The 22,156-nt window shown below is 36.5% G+C and overlaps 2 protein-coding genes across 2 annotated transcripts in view; both read left to right on the forward strand.

Moving 5' to 3' along the window:
- The window catches only part of LOC311292518 (uncharacterized protein), a 1,083,963-nt gene that overhangs the window by 176,224 nt on the left and 885,583 nt on the right, over positions 1–22,156 (forward strand). The gene's annotated exons all lie outside the window — the stretch shown is intronic.
- Positions 1–22,156, forward strand: part of LOC311291432 (uncharacterized protein) — a gene marked incomplete at its 5' end in the record, with an annotated part of 58,938 nt that overhangs the window by 23,979 nt on the left and 12,803 nt on the right. The window contains 7 exons of the mRNA XM_084410467.1: positions 1,219–1,392; positions 2,879–3,049; positions 6,892–7,065; positions 9,229–9,402; positions 10,636–10,809; positions 12,500–12,670; positions 17,011–17,184. Of these exons, the coding sequence (XP_084266593.1) occupies positions 1,219–1,392; positions 2,879–3,049; positions 6,892–7,065; positions 9,229–9,402; positions 10,636–10,809; positions 12,500–12,670; positions 17,011–17,184 (1,212 nt within the window). The remainder of the gene's footprint in view (positions 1–1,218; positions 1,393–2,878; positions 3,050–6,891; positions 7,066–9,228; positions 9,403–10,635; positions 10,810–12,499; positions 12,671–17,010; positions 17,185–22,156) is intronic.

A 22,156-nucleotide genomic window follows, 5' to 3' on the forward strand; every position in this document is an offset into this window, starting at 1 on the left:
AAAAAATAAATTAAACCAAAGACAGCAACACATGAAATATCCATCAATAAAAATAAAAAAAAACAAGAAAAACTAAACAAATTTTTTTTTTAGCATTAGAATCACAGTGTCCGAAAAGGGATAGGTAGAAGCCATAGGCTTATCAAGAGCTACAAGACCCTAATATTTCTCCTTGTAATAATGTATGATTTGTAAAAATGAAAATGGCTGCTTCTGTGTAGATGAGAGAAGCAAAGTGTATGTGCGTTGTGCACACGCTACATTGATTATGGCCAAGCATGCACCCATAAAATAGCATATGAATAACATGCGCAATGCGCCACTGACTTTAGATGAGGTTTCTCCTGGTCAGTGGCGGAATTGTTTTCTAAACCTGCAAAATAGCACCAGGGAACGTTTGCAAACAACCAGGGATCTCTGAACTGCGGTACAGTCTAAATGGAGGCGGGATGGAGTAATGAGGTTTGACTGACAGTTTGAGGAGCCAATGGTTTAGTCACAACCTCTTATAAATGCTTTATATTGGTTACATCTTTTTAAAAACACACATACAGACACAAAGGATGACCAATAGCAGTAATTTTATAAAACAATGACGAAAAAGAGATACAAGGTTTCGGCACGACAGTGCGATAATATATTTTTATTTGTAACATTTATTTTTACTTATTTTTGGGAATTTGCTAATTTTCCATGGCACACCTGACAATGGTTGGGAAACACTGTCCTAGAGTTTTAACCATATTGGCAGCTCTGCTTTGTGCAGAGGCAGTGCTGGGTAACAGCAGAGAGACTCTAGCCTTGAGGAAGGACAGTCACGACCACAGGGTCAACATGGTCCTGTTCTCACAGTGAGGACATGAACCATCCACAAACACTATATCAGCACACTCTTGGCCCAGACATGTGAGATCGTTGCCCTCAGATGAGGACAGAGAACAACCGCATCCAGAAACACACAGACGGAAAGGCATCTTTAAAAAGATGCTCAACATCAATTTTGTTCTTTTAGGGAAACTGCTCTTTATGCTGAAGCGCCTGGGGGGGGATCGCTGCACTTATCCATGCAATACGCCAGTGAAACACCACTGAATGTGCCGTAGACCACCAGAAAGAGGGGCTTCCTTATTGTAGAGGCGACTGGAAGAGCGATCATTCAGATTTATATTGTTCAGGTTTAACTGATTAATCAGCTGAGTGTTTTCCTCTCTGTTCTAGACTCTCTAACTGCAGTGTGACAGAAGAAGGTTATAAAGCTCTGGCTTCAGCTCTGAGATCAAACCCTTCACACCTGATAGAGCTGGATCTCACAGGAAATGATCCTGGACAATCAGGAGTGAAGCAGCTCAATGATTTACTGCAGGATCCAGACTGTCAACTGAAGAAACTGAGGTGAGACGGGATCTAATAATTAACTAAATTAGCTATATACAGGCTAAATATTCATAACTAATATATTATTTTAGTTATATAATAAGCTGGACAATTTGTTGCATCAAAATGATCAAGATCAGATCAGCAGGTTCAGTCATGATGATTTGACTGTCAACACAGTTTAGTTGTGATACAAGCTACAGGTCAAATAGACATTGGGCCCTATTTTAACGATCTGAAACGCAAGTATCAAGCGCGAAACGCAAGTAACTTTGTGGGCGGGTATCGTAACGACGCAAATCTAAAATGGGTTGGTCTGAAGAAGCTTCATTATTCATAGGTGTGGTTTGGCCGTAACGTGAATTAAACCAATCAGAGCGTCATCTCACATTCCCTTTAAGAGCAGGCGCGCTTGTTCCATGGCGGATTGCTGTTATAACGGAGGATTTGCCAGGAGCGGTTCACAGCCGAGGAGACCAACATTCTCGTCAGGGCCGTAAAACACAGAGAAGTGACATTGGGGATGGAGAAACACACCCAGATTAGCTTCAGTTAAACAGGCATATAATAATTTGGGTAAATGTGTAAGCTCAAAGTGTGTGTGCATTGTGCACATGCTACATTGATTATGGCCAAGCATGCGCCCTTAAAATAGCATATGAATAACATGTGCAATGCGCCACTGACTTTAGACTAGGTTTTTCCTGGTCAGTGGCGGAATTGTTTTCTAAACCTGCAAAATAGCATCAGGGAACGTTTGCGCCGGAACACGCCTCCTCTTTGCGCTGAACCGCCCCCGGGAGCGCAAGTGTATTTCCTAGTTTACCGGTGTGCGTCTGTGGAGGGAAAAGTCCTCTGTGCGCGGGTGCAAAATAGGAATGATACATGCGTCGGTGTACAAAGTCAAGTGCGCTGGGAACAAGATAGGGCCCATAGTGTTTTATTTTATTATGGTACGTTAAGTGTATGAGCTGCTATTCTGGAGTATACCTTGATAATTAACATGTTTTGTGCACACTTATCATTATTAATTCTAGATAACCTTTTAGTGAAATAGTTTTCTTAATACAATAGTTTTCCATCAAGCCCAGATTCAGTGCATCTCTCTACAGCAGGTCTATGAGTCTCCAGATGTTCACAAACATGCAGTTTCACAAGCCAGTTTTCTCTGTGCTGACGTTTCTCACTCCTCCTGCTTGAAAGCCAGAAAGATCTTAATTTCACACTCTGTATTCACACTGAAAACCATGATCTAGTGAGCTTTTGCCATTCTGCTCTGTGAGACGTTTCTGTTCTTATGAGTTTGCTTTAGGACTGAGTGTTGCTCTAGTTTCTTTTAGATATATATTTATTTGTGTATTTAAATATTTAAAGAAAAATTTGACATCTAAATAACTAACTTAAGCTTCTCTTTAAAACAATAATTAAGTTTTTCTTTAATCGTATCAATAATTTTTGTAATGCAATGGACATTTAGTTGAGAACTGAATTGTCTCTTCTGCAGGTTTTTGAGTCCTGCTGCAGATAAAGCCTGTAAGTATGTGAATAGAGTTGTGGGTAAAAACCCGTTACTCGAGAGAGAGCTGAATCTGAGTAAACGTGAACTAGGAGACACAAGAGTGATTCAGATCGCTGCTCTACTGCAGGATAAACACTGTCAACTCAACACACTGACGTGAGTATTGCTCGTTTATTTATAATATCACTTTTACTTTTAATTGTAATGTTAGCTGAAGACAATATTTCCAGACAGACAGTTTGATCATGGGTCAATAATTATTGCAGTTACTGTAGAGGCAGAACAATGTTTTTTTTCTGACATCAGGATCAGAACTGTTCATGACTGCTTTCAATTTAATCTTTGTATTTCAGAAATATCTAATTTTGGTGCAGCATATACTGTAACTTGTAAATACTGAACAAGTGCATTTTAATAGTCTGTGATCAGTATCTGCCTGTAATGAGATCCACTGAAGGTAAGTGGACTGAACGCTAGTGATGGGAGATTTTGAAACGCTTCATGAAGCTATGAAACCTTTACGAATCTTTTGTTTTGAATCAGTGGTTGGGAGTGTGTATCAAACTGCCAAAGTCACGTGATTTCAGTAAAGGAGGCTTCGGTACATCATAACTGTTTCCAAACGTTTGGAAATGTCAGTGGTTCACCACTGGGGGGCGATGACCTTTGTGAACTCATGAATCATGCAGATTCACTGAGATTGAACAAGGGTTTGTGGGTTTTACCTGATCTCTGATCAGTTTTATACATTTGTAGACGTTTTAATTAGACATTAGTATAATTAAAAGGAATAATAGTAGTTAATCTCTTATTGGCCTGTTTAGCTGAGCCATCCATAAAATAAACAAAACAAGCACTGAAAATTGATGAAAGATCACATATTATACAGACACTTGATATTTAATTGTATTAGATGATTAGTTAATTGCATTTGATAGATTTTACTTTTAATAAAATATGTGAAATGGGTTTGTAGAAGGTGTTTTTATGCATTTCTGGCCTGAGTTTTTGGCCAGTGTCTGTTGTTTCGAACTCTTCGAAACAGTGAATAATTTTGTGAAGAAATTGGTTTATTTAATTGAAAGCTTTGCAAAGCTTAGTTTCTCCCATCATTACTGAACGCAAGTCCAGCTTTATTCAAATAAACATGAACAAAATAAATAAAAAACAAAGACTTGACTGAGAAACATGAACATCACCAACAGCAGTTACAGGGAACAAAGCCAGACAGAAGACAATGGTAACATGAGGGATATATATGCACACAGACACTAATAAACAAGAAACACCTGAACACAATAAACCAATGAAAATGTGATGCATGAAACAAGGAACCAATCAGAACATGACACATGAACAGGGGAGCACATGACAAAATCACATGAGGAGCAGGACTGTGAGAATTATACAAAATAAAAGACATGAAAACAAACTAAACTAAACCTAGAACAGACGTGACACTGCCTCACGGTGCAGCACTAAAGCAGATGAACTACCTTTTACAAAACTTGTTTGTCTTCTGCTTAAGGAAATACTTGTATTCCTTATTCTGATCATGTTAGTTTATACAGTTATTCTTTGTTCATGTTAGTTCACAGGAGATGTGACACAGCTAATGTTAACAGAAAACTTTTGTATTTAAAAATGTATTAGTAAAAAAAAAGTTGAAGCTTGAGGTTATTAAATGCTGTATAGTATTGTCCATCATGGGTTCATGTTAACTAATGTAGTTAATGTTAACAAATGAAACCTTACTGTAAAGTTTTAGAAAGTAGACAATGTGTCTGAAACCAACCGACATAAACACATTTGACCCAGTGAGCAAACCAAGGGTAACATTGACATGAAAGAACCTTAAAGATTAAATAAAATGAATGTGTATACTAACATAAATAGATCAACGTTTTCAAGCTTTTTATTGTTACAATGCTGGTAGTATATTTAAATGAACAATGTGTAGTTTTTCTCCATGTTACCTTTACCTTGATATCCTTGTTAACCCTCTGGGGACCAAGCTGTTTTTGGGGTCCTTGAGATGTTCTGACATGCTCTGACATTTGTGCTTTTTTCAGTTATTTATAAACATGTTAATGGCAAAGGTGTAAATTCACTCTATATAGCACAAACAGGGCTACCATAATATGCGAGCAACGTGTATGTAGATGTTTGTATTTTTAAGAGAATAATGTTTATGCGTGGTTATTGGAAAAAATTTAAATGAAAGTTGCTGAATTAAGACCACAAAACACATATTAAATATGTGTCCACAAGACTTTTGACTAATGGATGTTGTCCCTTTGAGTTCTAACTTCAAAATGATGTGAAAATAGTCTTGCTTTATCGTTCACAAAAAAAAATACATTGACTTAAATGGTGTAAAACAGGTTTTGCTTGGAAAGCCAATATGCGAGGGGGAGGAGTAGTTTACACCTTAGATTACAATGTCCCACCCACTCTGCATAATTAGCCATTCATTCAGGTGTGACACTGACTGAGCCACAATGCAAGGACAAAAGATGTATTTAGAAGAAGACTTTTATTGACCATTTAAGATTTCGCTTACATCTATCTTGTAAATATGTTTTGCTATTTTATTAAAAATGTTACAATTACAACAATAATTACAATTTCAACAATATTTCAAGTGTACTCTTTCTTTGTAAAAAAGAAAAAGAAAAAAGATTATAGGCCTACATTTTATCATATGTATTCATTAGTTTGAATATAGCAAATATATATATATATATATATATATATATATAAAATGTATATAAATATATATAATATATATAAATAATATAGTTATATATATATATATATATATATATATATATAACGTTAGATATGAGCAGAAATTGCTAAACAAAAGCTTATTTGATGTGGCAGTATATTCTACAGTAGCCTAAAAACTGTACCCAAATCTAGTCAACAAGTGACTGACTGTAACGTTGTTTTTATGAAATATTAGGGCATATAAATGCTAATTTGCAGTTTAATACGTTGCTTATACAAAAACATTTTATTTCAACATATTCCAGTCGATTTTTACTCATCTCAGTAGGCTATAGCAAAGCAGTTTATTCTTTCACACACAGACGCGCGATTCATATTTAGGCTAAACAGTCTTTACAAATATGTACCCTTCATTCATCTCACAGAAAGGCGAGTCATATTATAGAAATGCGATTCATCTTTTTGCGGTTTGCATAGGCCTACACTAACGTTATTCCATAAAGTTATTCCACATCAACACTTGAGAAAAGAAAACAGCCTACCTCACTCCTCAGCGGGATCTGCTCCTCATATCAGCACTGTTCTGAGGAAACTTTTCTCCATAAGGTAGGCTATATTATGCCTCACTCGATCGCGACGCGCTTTGTTTACAGCTGATGTGGGGGCGTTTCACAGACTGAAATGGTTCTCAGAATTTGCATTTGAATAGCACGCGCTCTCCGGGGAGTGGTCAAATTACTTTTGAATGGCTCGTAATGAGCTCGACTGGAGTCGCTCTCTTTTTATACAGATTATAGAAGCTGAGAATATTTGTTTTTTATATAAATTACTTCATTTAAAAGATGCGATCTCAAGCTTTATGCCCGTGGGTCTGTTTGCCTGTTTGACTGAATTTTCGCGGAGTTATAGATCATTTTCGAACGTGTTTCAAATGGGAGTTTACTGACAGAGAGAAGGCAGAAATCGCATCATGTTAATTTTTCTTTATTTGTCAAAAAGCAAAACACTTTATTTTTATTGTGAGTATACAGAAAAAAAATAGAAACTGAACAGGATCGATTGATGTATTACACGAAAATGAAAGATCAAAATTAACAGAGCATTTAGTGTTTATTTTCATTGCTAAAAAAAAAAAACGAGCAAAACGCGCTGGTGCGTTTTTGGTCCCCAGAGGGTTAATTTGTCAGCAAAAAAGTCTGCTGGATGAAGATGAACACATTAGTTGATCATCATAGATCTGAGTCATTTTCTCTTTCTGTCTTCAGTCTGAAAAGATGCAGAATTACAGAGAAACAGAGTCTCATCCTGACTTCAGGTCTGAAATCAAACCCGTCACACCTGAGAGAGCTGAACCTGAGTGGGAATACACTAGGAGACACAGGAGTGAAGCACTTATGTGACGTACTGAAGGATTCACACTGTAAACTGGAGAGATTGAGGTCAGTCACATTCACATACAAGAATCAAAATGCTTAAAATCACTTCAACAGTTTAAACTAAAACATTTTATACTCAATATCTCACAATGAGTCTGAGTTCACATTGTATTTGTGCAAACTTAGGGACCGTTCAGTATTTATGGAAGGGGCCACCGGAGGAAAATAGGGGAGGGTCATGTCTTTATATTCTTTGTTGAGGGGAGGGTCACACAACTTTTATATTCATGAAAACAGCAACATTTCAAAGTGGCTTGTTTGGTGCTATTTTTTTCCATTTAGCTCCAAGTTGATCTCGCGTTATCAGCCCATCTTCGATATCAGATGGGTCTGACCCAACAAAAATCCAGTTTGGCGCTGTTTGACAGTGCGCGCACACTTCAGTTCACGCTTAGAAAAAGTGCATCATGTCAGAACATAATGCTAAAGAAATGTTTACCCGGCAAAGCTTTAAAGCACGAGCAAATACTTTTGTGATTGCGAATAAGTGCACAGTGTCCTGTGAGTGTAACTCTACCGCTGCAATAACATGTGATGAGAATGTACGTCGAGTTTTACAGTATTGGGATGTGCGCTGTAGCGCGATACTACCATATTTTAGATTCCATTCTTATTTTGTTTCCATGATGTGTAAGATGTAGGGCTACCACATCTTTAAATTACTATTAGTATTATTTAAGTTAACATAATAAAATACGTAGACAGACCTACACCACAAAAACTAGTTGAGGATAAATTCGTTAAAATTGGGCGATTCCAGTGTTATGGGCGTGACATTTGCAGTCAAAACTTGAAATATAAATTCTCAGAAAATGCATTTAATACCAATATTTTGAAACGTCTGAAAGGAGTCAAGACATTAGAAAAATATCAGTCTACACATGCGTTTTATATTTAATATGAGGGAAATACACATGTGACGTGACACAAAAAATCTTTAACTTTTAGGTGGCAAATTTTTTTTTAGTAATTCTATAAATTACACTGTGCAAACCAAAAGATATATACCCACCGGATGAATAGAGATCGGCCTCCACAGAACATAAAATATTATTTTTATTTTATTTTTCGTGTTCACATTTATGTAAAAAAAAAAAAAAACAATGTTACGGTTCTCCATTACGGACATGACTGCTCTGAAAGCGACTTTAAAAATTTCACAGAGACCTCAAAAGCACAAAGCCTTTCTTTAAAGTGAATTTCGTTTTTTTATTAATTGTATCTTAATTGTAATCAATGTTTCATCTGGATTTAATAAATAGCCTAAGAAGTAAATATAGTAGAAAATAGATAGCCTAATCATGACACGGAGGCGCGGGCGAGTGAACTGGTCTCTTGTCTCATAAATGAACCGAAACTCAGCGTAAGGTATGCTACTTGCCTCACAGACCTGAGAAATAGAAAGCTTGAAATGTCTACTTTTAAACAGAACAATTCAAAACGAAGGAAAACAGACTGCTTTCTGCTTATGAAATGTGCATTTCTCTCTGGCGCATTCTGAGAAGATCGCGACGCATCGTCAACTTCATCTTTGCAGTCGACACAGAAAACACTTGTTTATTAATAAAAAAATTAAAATGTGTCCTTGCTATATTTGACATATTAATAATCATTACTTTTTCCGGTTCTTTGTGACAGCTTTTAGATGCTTTATTCGCAGCGCCACCCACATGTTGAACGAGTCACACCGCATCAGCACCGAAAACATGATTTTTTTTCAAATCAAAAATCGTGATACGAACCGAATCGTAGGTTTGGTCTATCGTTACAGCCCTAGTAAGAAGAGAAAGCAAGAGTTTATGGTTTTAAAAAAAAATGGCTATCTGAACATCTTTGCCAAGCGCAAACCAGTACAGAAGTAGGCTAATCAAGAAATTATCGGGGAGGGTCATGCCTTTTTTCACAATCATTTTGGAGGGTCATAGAAAAATGTATTGCTGGCGAAGGGAGGGTCATGTCTTTTTTGACAACAGATCTCAAAACTCCTCCAGTGGCCCCTTAAATAAAAAACGAACAGTCCCTTAGTATTTTGTGATCTGGTGAAATAAAGATGATGATCTCTCTTCCTCTGTCTGTTTTATTTGATTATGAAGATGATGTGACTTTACAGAATAAAGAGTTTTATTTTCTTCTGTCTTATTTTCTTTTCTCTCTCTGCTAATATAGTTTAAGATACTGTGATATGACAGATAAAGGTTGTTCTGATGTGACTTCAGCTCTGAAATCAAACCCGTCACACCTGAGAGAGCTGAACCTGAGCTGGAATAAACTAGGAGACTCTGGAGTGAATAACCTCAGTGATCTACTGATGAACCCACAATTCAAGCTGGATAAACTACAGTTAGTATCATTATACTGTACAGCAATTACAGTGTGATTGAAGTTTATTTATTTGAAGACAGCAGGGCGTATGTTTCATTGTTTATAGCAGTGCACTTTCTGGGTTTTCCCTATTGCTCACATTTATATGTGTTTTTTATCTAGATATTAATTGTTTAATTTCCAACATTTGATACAATGTACTGATTGTGTACATGCAGAAATCTGCCTTTTCAACAGAGAATAAAGAAGAGAGATGTCAAATAAATAGTTAAAAATGAAAGAGAAGAAACAGTGTCTTCCAGCACACAGAACTAGTGTGACTGGGTTTCAAAATAGACTATTGGAAACTAAATGCTGCTGTAGCTCTTCAATAAGATGATTTACCGCGTTTACCGCGTTATAATGCCGCGTTTCCACCGAAATTACCCAGAACAATCTTTCCCAAGAACTTTTTTGCCCCAGACCTGTTGCTGTCTGTGTTTCCATTGCAGTCTAAAGTACCGTGAAGATTAGGCAAATTAGTCTGGTGACGTAGGACTGTGTGTGACTTTCCAGTTCCCGCTGGATTTTGTTTCCCTCATATAAGCTTAATAAAGCCTGAACCTCATTGTCAGTCCATTGGTCATATTTTTTAAACTCCATTGTTGATTCGAAAAGCAAACACCCCTCACCATCACCCGGCAGCTCGATGGCACACGACAGACCAGTGGAGCGGGAGGACCGCGGGGAAACACTCCCACTGAGAGCCTCAGTTCTCCTACAGTGTTAACAATATTGGCGGCTCTGCTTTGTGCAGAGGCAATGCTGAGTAACAGCAGAGAGACTCTAGCCTTCACGAGGAAGGACAGTCCAGACCGCAGGGTCAACATGGTCCTGTTCTCACAGTGAGGACATGAACCATCCACAAACACTATCTCAGCACACTCTTGGCCCAGACATGTGAGATTGTGGCCATCAGATGAGGACAGGGAACAATCGCATCCAGAAACACACGGACGGAAAGGCATCTTTAAAAAGACGCTCAACATCAATTTAGCTCTTTTAGGGAAACTGCTCTTTATGCTGAAGCACCCGGGGGGTAATCGCTGCACTTATCCATGCAATACGCCAGTGAAACACCACTGAATGTGCCGTATACCACCAGAAAGAGGGGCTTTCTTATTGTAGAGGCGACTGGAAGAGCGATCATTCAGATTTATATTGTTCAGGTTTAACTGATTAATCAGCTGAATGTTTTCCTCTCTGTTCTAGACTCTCTGACTGCAGTGTGACAGAAGAAGGTTATAAAGCTCTGGCTTCAGCTCTGAGATCAAACCCTTCACACCTGATAGAGCTGGATCTCACAGTAAATTATCCTGGACAATCAGGAGTGAAGCAGCTCAATGATTTACTGCAGGATCCAGACTGTCAACTGAAGACACTGAGGTGAGACAGGATCTAATAATTAACTAAATTAGCTATATGCAGGCTAAATATTCATAACTAATATACTATTTTAGTTATATAATAAGCTGGACAATTTGTTGCATCAAAATGATCAAGATCAGATCAGCAACACAGACTGTCAACACAGTTTAGTTGTGATACGAGCTACAGGTCAAATAGACATTATGTTTTTTTTATTATTGTACATTAAGTGTATGAGCTGCTATTCTGGAGTATAAATTGATAATTAACATATTTTGTGCACACTTCTCATTATTAAAGGATTAGTTCACTTTCAAAAAAATGTTTGCTGATAATTTACACACCCCGATGTCATCCAAGATATCCATGTCTTTCTTTTATTCAGTCGAAAAGAAATTAAGGTTTTTGAGGAAAACATTCCAGGATTTTTCTACACAGAATGGACTTCAATTGCAACCAACTATACCAATGTTCAAAGAAGGTTCAAATGTCCGTCTCAATGCAGCTTCAAAGTCACGACATGATCCCAGTCGAGAAATAAGGGTCTTATCTCGCGAAATGATCGGTTATTTAAAAAAAAAAAAAAAAAGATATATATATACTTTTTAACCACAAATGCTCGTCGTGTACCATCTCTGAGATGCGCCACGCATTCCGTCATCACGTTGGAAAGGTCACGCGTCACGTCATCTATCTAAGTTATTTGTCTGTGTACTCCGGTTCAAAAAGGTAGGGAGGGTAAAAAAAATGTATCTAATTGTCTCCTCCAACTTCAAAATCGTCCAAAATCTTTCTTTTAATTTATTATTATTAATAATAAATTAAATTATCAGAGATGGTACAAGACGGGCATTTGTGGTTAAAAAGTATATATATATATATATATATATATATATAAAAAAAAATTTTTTTTTTAAATGCCTGATCGTTTCACAAGATAAGACCCTTATTTCTGGACTGGGATCGTGTAGAGACTTTGAAGCTGCATGGACATTTGAACCTTCTTTGAACATTGGTATAGTTGGTTGCAATTGAAGTCCATTCTGTGTAGAAAAATCCTGGAATGTTTTTCGCAAAAACCTTAATTTCTTTTCGACTGAAGAAAGAAATACATTGATATCTTGGATGACATCGGGGTGAGTAAATTATCAGCAAACATTTTTTTTTTTTTGAAAGTGAACTAATCCTTTAATTCTAGATAACCTTTTAGTGAAATGGTTTTCTGATCACAGTAGTTTTCCATCAAGCCCAGATTCGCTGCATCTCTCTACAGCAGGTCTATGAGTCTCCAGATGTTCACAAACATGCACTTTCACAAGCCAGTTTTCTCTGTGCTGATGTTTCTCACTCCTCCTGCTTGAAAGCCAGAAAGATCTTAATTTCACACTCTGTATTCATACTGAAAACCATGATCTTGTGAAATTTGCACTTCTGCTCTGTGAGATGTTTCTGTTCTTATGAGTTTGCTTTACGAGTGTCGCTCTAGTTATATATATATATATATATATATATATATATATATATATATATATATATTTTTTTTTTTTTTGTGTGTGTGTGTGTATTGAAATGTTCAAAGAAAAAATGTAATATGTTGATAACTAAGTAGAGCTTGTCTTTAGAACAATAATGACGTTTTTTTATCTTATCAATCATTTTTTGTAATACAATGGACATTTATTTGAGAACTGAATTGCCTCTTCTGCAGGTTTGTGAGTCCTGCTGCAGAGGAAGCCTGTCAGTATGTGAATAGAGTTGTGGGTATAAACCCGTTACTCCAGAGAGAGCTGAATCTGAGTGGACATGAACTAGGAGACACACAAGTGAATCAGATCGCTGCTCTACTGCAGGATAAACACTGTCAACTCAACACACTGATGTGAGTATTGCTCATTTATTTATAATATACTTTACTTTTAATTGTAATGTTAGCTTGATGACAATATTTCCAGACAGACAGTTTGATCATGGCTCAATAATTATTGCAGTTACTGTAGAACAATGTTTTTTTTTTCTGACATCAGGATCAGAACTGTTCATAATTGCTTTCAATTTAATCTTTGTATTACACAAATGTCTAATTTTGATGAAGCATATACTGTAACTTGTAAAAATTGAATAAGTGCATTTTAAAAGTCTGTGATCAGTATCTGGCTGTAATGAGATCCACTGAAGGTAAGTGGACTGAGCGCTAGTGATGGGCGCTTTCGAAACACGCTTCATGAAGCTATGAAACCTTTATGAATCTTTTGTTTCGAATCAGTGGTTCGGAGTGTGTATCAAACTGCCAAAGTCACGTGATTTCAGTAAACGAGGCTTTGTTACCTCATAACTTTTTCCAAATGTCAGTGGTTCACCACTGGGGGGCGATGATCTCTGTGAACCCATAAATCATGCAGATTCACTGAGATTGAACAAGTGTCTGTGGGTTTTACTGGAGGTCTCTGATCCGTTTTATACATTTGTAGATGTTTTAATTAGGCATTAGTATAATTAAAAAGAATAATAGTAGTTAAAGGGATAGTTCACCCAAAAATGAAAATTATGTCATCATTTACTCACCCAAGTTGTTTCAAACCTGTATGAATTTCTTTTTTCTGCTGAACACAAAAGAAGATATTTTGAAAAATGTCTGTAACCAAACAGTTGATGGACCCCATTGACTTCCATAGTAGGAAAAAAAAAATACCATGGAAGTCAATGGGGTCCCTCAACTGTTTGGTTACAGATATTTTTCAAAATATCTCCTTTTGTGTTCAGCAGAAAAAAGAAATTCATACAGGTTTGAAACAACTTGAGGGTGAGTAAATGATTACAGAATTTTCATTTTTGGGTGAACTATCCCTTTAATAGTCTCTTATTGGCCTGTTTAGCTGAACCATCCATAAAATAAACAAAACAAGCACTGAAAATTGATAAAAGAGCACATATTATACAGACAATTGATATTTAATTGTATTAGATGATTAGTTAATTGCATTTGAGATTTTACTTTTAATAAAACATTTGCAATGGGTTTGTAGAAGGTGTTTTTATGCATGTCTGGCCTGAGTTTTTTGCCAGTGTGTGTCGTTTCGAACTCTTCGAAACAGTGAATTATTTTGTGAAGAAATTGGTTTATTTAATTGAAAGCTTTGCAAAGCTTAGTTTCTCCCATCATTACTGAACACAAGTGCAGCTTTATTCAAATAAACATGAACAATAAATAAAAAACAAAGACTTGACTGGGAAACATGAACATCACCAACTGCAGTTACAGGGAACAAAGCCAGACAGAAGACAATGGTAACATGAGGGATATATATGCACACAGACACTTAAAAACAAGAAACACCTGAACACAATGAACCAATGAAAACGTGACACATGAAACAACACTCTAAAAACTGCTGGGTTGTTTCAACCCAATTTGGGTCAAATATGGACAAACTCAGCCCTTGGGTTACATTTTTTAAATACATTTTTAACCCTACGTTTGGGTTTGTCCATATTTGACCCAAATTGGGTTAAAACAACCCAGCATTGTTTAGAGTGAAGGAACCAATCAGAACATAACACATGAACAGGGGAGCACATGACAAGATCACATGAGGAGCAGGACTGTAAGAATTATACAAAATAAAAGACGTGAAAACAAACTAAACTAAACCTAGAACAGACGTGACACTGCCTCACGGTGCAGCACTAAAGCAGATGAACTACCTTTTACAAAACTTGTTTGATTGTCTTCTGCTTAAGGAAATATTTTTATTCCTTAATCTGATCATATTAGTTAACCCTCTGGGTTCTGAGGTGTTTTCTGACCCTGGAGGTGTTCTGACATGCTCTGACATTTGTGCTTATTTCTGTTACTTGTGACATTTTCATGGCTAAAGTCTGATTACACTGTATTCAGCACAAACTCTGCTACAATAATATGTCAGTAGCATGTGTGTAAAAGTTTGTAGGTTTGAGATAATGACATGTATGCATGGTTTGTGAAAAAACAAAAACAAAAAAAAAACAATTGTCACTGCAATAAGGCCATGAAACCCATACTGATTATATCTTCACAAGACTTTTGAAAATTGTATCACGTAGCCTAGAATATTTGCTCCAAAACTATGTGCAAATCATCCTGACTGCTCATTCAAATAAGACAATATATTGATTTAAAATTTGTAAGACGTGTTTTGTGTGAGAAAGTTTTATGCGAGTAGGCGTAAACACATCCTGAATATGTATGGCTTTCACACCTGAGAAAGACAAAGACCCTCCCCTAATGGCCCTTAGGAGATATCAGGCCCTATCATTCTGTGCAACCTTGCACAAAGAATGAGGAGATTTAAAAAAGAATGGCTTTTTGATTGTTTGGATTTATTTACAACACAACATAATCCAAAGATACACAGCAAAAGACAAAAAAGCACATTGTTGAAAACAATGATACAAAGACAGAGACTTAACCAGTCACACACCTTTGTGCCATTCCTAAAAACATTGTACATACCTTTCATTTCCAAGGTGTTTGATTTTCATTTTACCCAGTTCATGTACAGAGACTCACGTGAATGTTGAAGTCAGCAGGACTCATCAGTGTGGCCTCTGGTCCCTGTAAAAAAAAAAAAAACACTGTGAACATGCTGATATCAAGTGATTTTGGGAATACATTTTAGATTTTTCTGGTTAAAATTGCTTTTTTAAATTCACAGAATACACACACACACATGTTTCCAACAATATATAATGAACACCAGGTTTGTTGTGCCTTGTAGGCATAGGCTACGCAGTGCTGAATAAAATAATAATAACAATAGCCTATAGCAGGCAGCCTATATTATGATTATCATATGTTACTTCAAATGTTTCCATTCGTTATGATGTTATAAAATGAGATTGGAGTAAAAACATGAAGCCTAATGTTTGGTGCGTTTTGATTTTCAAACGCACAGCATGTTTTGAATATGAAACATTATGGTTACCATATTATACATATCTACATTTGAGCAGATATCCACAAAAGCAGTATTTAACAGTAAACACGGGTCTAAATATTATAATATTCACCATATATCTAGCAACAGTTCAACTGCAATGTGAAGTTTATGCAACAATAACATTAACTAATATAATTAAGAATTTCTTACCTTACATCTTTCTTGTCTTCAAATCGCATTCTTCTTCTGAGGTAAATCCAATGTAAGCTCACAGCGTGGCTTCCAAACTTGACGAAAAGCAGAGACTTATGAAGTTTTCGTGTGAGGCGTGGACGATTTGCATGTCAATCGCTTTTGCGCGTGTGAGAGTGGTCAAATAAAAAATAATGTGCAAGGGTTTGAGAAAATGGACATCTTGTTGGTTTTATACAAATCACTTAAACAGAGAATATTTGTTTTCATTTTAAATCCGAACATTTAAAAGTACACACTTAAATGTTTATAAAGATATATGGCTCATAAATGTGTGACAAGTATTCACTGAGTTTTGTTTCAGTTTATAGACATGCTCAAGAAAAAAAGTCCACAGAGACAGGGGCAGAAAGCACACCCTGTTTATTTTCTTTATTTTACAAAAGCACAATGTTTTGATTTGATTGTAAGTGGACACAAACAAAACTGGACAATTCTTTTTTCTGTATGACCATAAATGATGGATTCATTTAAGTTTATTGTGCTACAATGTGAAGAAAATCCAGCAAAATGCGCCGGCGCGTTTGCCGACCTCAGAGGGTTAATACAATTATTCTTTGTTCATGTTAGTTCACAGTGGATTTGCTAATGTTAACAGAAAACATTTGTATTTAAAAATGTATTAGTAAATGTTTAAACTTAAGGTTATTAAATGCTTTATAGTATTGTCCATCATTGGTTCATGTTAACTAATGTAGTTAATGTTAACAAATAAAACCTTACTGTAAAGTTTTAGCAAGTAGACAATGTGTCTGAAAACAACTGACATAAACACATTTGACCCAGTGAGCAAACCAAGGGTAACATTGACATGAAATAACTTTAAAGATTAAATGAAATGAATGTGTATACTAACATAAATAGATCTACGCTTTCAACATTTGTTTTGTTACAATGTTGGTAGTATATTTAAATGAACAATGTGTAGTCTTTCTCCATGTTACCTTTACCTTGATATCCTTGTTAATTTGTCAGCAAAAGTCTGCTGGATGAAGATGAACACATTAGTTGATCATCATAGATCTGAGTCATTTTCTCTTTCTGTCTTCAGTCTGAATAGATGCAGTATTACAGAGAAACAGAGTCTCATCCTGACTTCAGCTCTGAAATCAAACCCGTCACACCTGAGAGAGCTGAACCTGAGCAGGAATAAACTAGGAAACTCAGGAGTGATGCACTTATATGCCGTACTGAAGACTGTACACTGTAAACTGGAGAGATTGAGGTCAGTCACATTCACATACAAGAATCAAAATGCTTAAAATCACTTTAACCTGTTAAGCTGCAACCCCACTTTTGAAAAATCCCCAGAAATGACATACCCAAACTGAAACAGATACAGTTCATGAACCCTTTGTACTAAAAGCACAAGTATGACCTCATTTGAAAGCTGACACCTGGCAGTTTATTATAAATGTAGAATTAATTATTGGCCTAATTAATTTTTTTTTTATAATTAGCTTCAAAGTTTTGTAAAGTTATTAGAAATGTATTTTTATGAAATATCCTCATGAAAATAAAATTGAAGTTGGCACTGTAGCAGTCTAGAAATGCACTACAGCTAAAGCCTCATGTCTAAACATTTTATATTTAAAATCTGAAGATGGTACGTCTAAAACTCTGTATTTAGTTAAATATTTTTCAAAATCATGTCATGTGACTTTATTTTGATTAGACGCTAAAATGCTACTGATGTTTAGTCATCATCTTAGCATCCATTCAGTCTTTTGTCTCTAATGTTTTGTGGTGCAAACTGAGACCATTCAGTCTCAGTCTCCCCCTGCACACATTCACACCTCTCCAGCCTGGTTATGGCTCTAAATATGCATTTCTTTTGTCTGCATTATAGTTACTAACGACTGGCTATTCACAGGCTATTCATAGGTTTCAAACCCTAAATTTTTTAATCAAAGTTCTCAATTTTTTTCTCAAATGCCCTTCTTGAATAAAGAAACATTTCAGTAAGCAATCCTATTTAGAAAAAATCATAAAAGAATAACAGTTAGGTGGCAGGTGCACCCAGGGCTAGCTAGCATGTTAGCTTAGCGCACCATCAATACACGACAATATATGAGATTAAAACCATGTTTGTGCTCCAAACTTACTTTATAACTCAAGTCGAGTGTTTTAAATAATCTCCTGTGATCTAATTTGGCTTCAGATAAAAAAATCGGACAGAAAATATATTATTTGATAGTATTCTGCACGATGATAAAGTATATAGATTAGCATTACATTATAAATATAATCTATTATTATGAAAATACCTGGCATGGCTTAAAGAACACAGGCAAATCAGATATCATTGCAATCATGTTTATTGTCTTCAAAACGTCTTTATCTGCATGCTACAGCGCGATCTCTGTTAGCTGTGTGTGTGTTCGAGGCTTCCTGGAATGTCACATGATCATGGCTCTTCTTCATGTTCCATATATGGACTATTACCTTCACTCTAGGGGTCAAACAACTAAACATCAAGTCAGGAATCTTGGTGTGACACTAGAGTCAGACTTTAGTTTCAGTAGTCATGTCAAAGCAATAACTAAATCAGCATACTATCATCTGAAAAATATTGCAAGAATAAGATGCTTTGTTTCCAGACAAGACTTAGAGGAACTTGTTCATGCTTTCATCACCAGCAGGGTGGATTATTGTAATGGACTCCTCACTGGCCTTCCCAAAAAGACCATAAGACAGTTGCAGCTCATGCAGAACGCTGCTGCCAGGATTCTGAGCAGAACCAGAAAATATGAACATATCACACCAGTCCTCAGGTCTTTACACTGGCTCCCAGTTAAATTTAGGATTGATTTTAAAGTATTATTACTGGTATACAAATCATTCAATGGCCTTGGACCTCAATATATTGCAGATATGCTCACTGAATATAAACCCAGCAGATCACTCAAATCACTAGGATCATATCAGCTAGAAATACCAAGGGTTCACTCTAAGCATGGCGAATCTGCTTTTAGCTATTATGCCAGCCGCAGCTGGAACCAGCTTCCAGAGGAGATCAGATGTGCTCCTACTGTAGTCACATTCAAATCCAGACTCAAAACACATCTGTTTAGCTATGCATTTACTGAATGAGCACTGTGCCACTGTTCGTCCGACTGTTTGTACTGTACTGTATTTTATTTCTATTTTTCTAAACCCTTTTTAATTATTCTTATTTCTTTTTATTATTTTAATTTCTTCTATGTAAAGCACTTTGAATTGCCATTGTGTACGAAATGTGCTATATAAATAAACTTGCCTTGCCTTGCCTTGCCTATTACTGTGCATATAGCGCCCTCAGGCTATTGGTATGAATTGAAAACACAGTAAATCAGAGTACCAAACGCTCATAAAGATTACATCGACGCATTTGGGTATAAATTCAATAAATATTATTCCTGTCTATAGAAATATGATGTAAATCTAGGGCTGTCCCCGACTATGGATTTTCATAGTCGAATCAGAATCGTCATGTCTTGCCTATAGTCGACTAATAGTCGAATCATGTGTATGGGGGCGGGGCTTTAACGTTTCAAAGCCGCGATGTACAGAAAATCACACAAAGATATAGAAGAAAATGTATAAAAACATTTTGGATCAATAAAACTAAGAAATAACATAACTCCAGAAAGGCCACACTGCAGACAGGATTTGCATTTCACATGCAAATCAAATTAAATCGGCTAAATTACCTGTGCAAGCAGGCCAGCCTACAGCACAACATCGATGCACCGAAAAAATAAACAATTAATTTACTAAAATTAAATTAGAACAGAATAGGCCTATACCTTTCTAATAAATAAAAAATACAAAACGAAATAAATTAGAATCAAGTCACAAGATGAGGAGCAAATGTGTGCAAAATGCCTAAAGTGCAGGGGAACATATATTCAAAACATAAGCCACAAATAGTTAGATTAGATAACCCTGACAGATTAATAAATAAAATAAAAATAAAGAAATGATTAAAATAACGATAGTAGCCAGAATTTTCAACTTTGTCTTTTTAACTGCAGAAACAACAATAAATGCTAAACTGGAGAGGCAGTCTTTTTATCTAAAAATGTTCACAGCATCCAAAAATCTAATTAGAACCGGCTGAAAAGTTTTGAAATCACTTGTACCCTACCTGATCGAGAGAACAAATCCAGTCTTTCACTCTGTCTGTGTCCGTTGGAGTCTTTTCAAATTGTGCGCGCGGATAAAATCATAGACAGTAAAAGAAATGGACACAGCGACCCCATTGGATTCAACGGAGACAAAGTGAAGCCCATTAGAAACTTTTACTTCCTGGGGGTCCAGCGTACTGCGCAGACTCAAACTGAGCTCGACGACGTAGATGTGACGTGAGCAAACCGTCTGTCTTCTAGTGGCTGTGCCAAGATCAATCTGAATCATTACCTTCCGAAACTCGCAGAGACGGAGAGCGTGAGTAGGAGCTGTCCATGATCTTGGAGCAGGAGAAACTTTTTGTAGGTGTTCTGATTAATTACTTTGTCATTTTGCCTCGACGTCCTCCCGATTGCCCGCGAGCTTCTCTTCCTGTCCATACGGTAATTTCCTACTGTGCGACAGAGAGTCGCGTGGCTGTGACGCAATCGTTAGCCTACTTTTACAAAAACTGCTTCTACAGGGCCATAACGTAAGCTACAAGGTAATGGAGCCTTTTATACATTTTCGTGTTTCTTTAGAAATAAATAATGGACAAATGGACTCTTTAAACGCCTCAGATGTGAAGTTATTCGCTGTCAAAGTGACGCCAAAATGAATGGGAGTCAATGGGATGCTAACTGCAGGTGGGGTTCCGTTAGCCAATGGCGGCGTCCGGGGGTGCTTCAAAATAATACAAATCGCTGCACCCTTGGATAAAATACATTCTTACGTGAAACCCAGTCTATGCGTGAAACGTGTTAACGTTGGCCGGCAGAAGTGCGATAATGGTTTTCCTGATGCTAAATCCAGCCTTGGAGAATATCCTTTCTGATGGTGTACATCCACACTTTAGATTTTCTTATCCCAGACATTGTTAAAGATTTAAATCCTAGCCGCGAAGACGCTCCTCTGTCGGTCACGGATCGAAAGTGAAACTTAAATCTGTCACGGGGTGTTTGGATTTATTCACGCACGTTAAAAAATATTTATTAAAAGCTTCTTTCTTTGCACATTTTTATATACAGCATTATCATAATAGGCTGAATATTAACGTATTGACATAAAAGCTAGTTCTATGTGAAATCAGACACTGAGCGCCCTCATATAGCCAAAGTGGCATGATCCTCGTTTCATAACACCTCTGCGAAGATTCGACCATGAGATCGGTAGTCGAATCAGGCTCCTCCTATCGAAGCATCGAATCTTCGACTATTCGGGGTCACCCCTATGTAAATCTATGAGAATCTATCAATATTTCTCCAAATCTGCACATTTTTGAGCTAACGCCCTGAGGGACGTTGTTTTGTGTATCGCTGTCATGACGACAGCATGGAGTTTTTTTATGAATGGGAGAGGCTGACACGCATAATTCATATTAAAGGTATCGACTCATTTTTTCATTTCATAAAACCTGACACAAATTAAGACATAACTGTCACTATGAGTTTCTCAGAATACAATAGTGGTCAAATACTGAAACTTGAGTCTTATATCTTTTTAATATATGTTACAAAAACAGCCTTTTTCCACCTTAGAAACATTGCTAAGCTACGAAATATGCTATCAGTTTCTGATGCAGAAAAGTTAGTTCATGCATTCATGACCTTGAGACTAGATTACTGTAATGCTTTATTAGCTGGTTGTCCTGCATCCTCAATAAACAAGCTACAGTTAGTCCAAAATGCAGCCGCTAGAGTTCTTACTAGATCAAGAAAATATGATCATATAACACCGATTTTATCATCACTGCATTGGTTACCTATAAAGTTTCGTATTAATTACAAGGTATTGCTACTGACTTATAAAGCCCTAAACGGCTTTATATTTAACGGCTCCAGTCTATTTAATGGATCTTCTATCGCCCTATAATCCATCGCACTCTTTAAGATCAATAAATTCTAGGCTTTTGGTCATACCTAGGATATCCAGATCAACCAAAGGAGGGAGAGCATTTTCACATTTGGCTCCGAAACTCTGGAATAGTCTTCCTGATACTGTTCGTTGCTCGGACTCGCTCTCCCAGTTTAAAACTAGATTAAAGACGC

Source organism: Rutilus rutilus, assembly GCF_951802725.1.
Source record: "Rutilus rutilus genome assembly, chromosome: 6".
NCBI classification, from domain to species: domain Eukaryota; kingdom Metazoa; phylum Chordata; class Actinopteri; order Cypriniformes; family Leuciscidae; genus Rutilus; species Rutilus rutilus.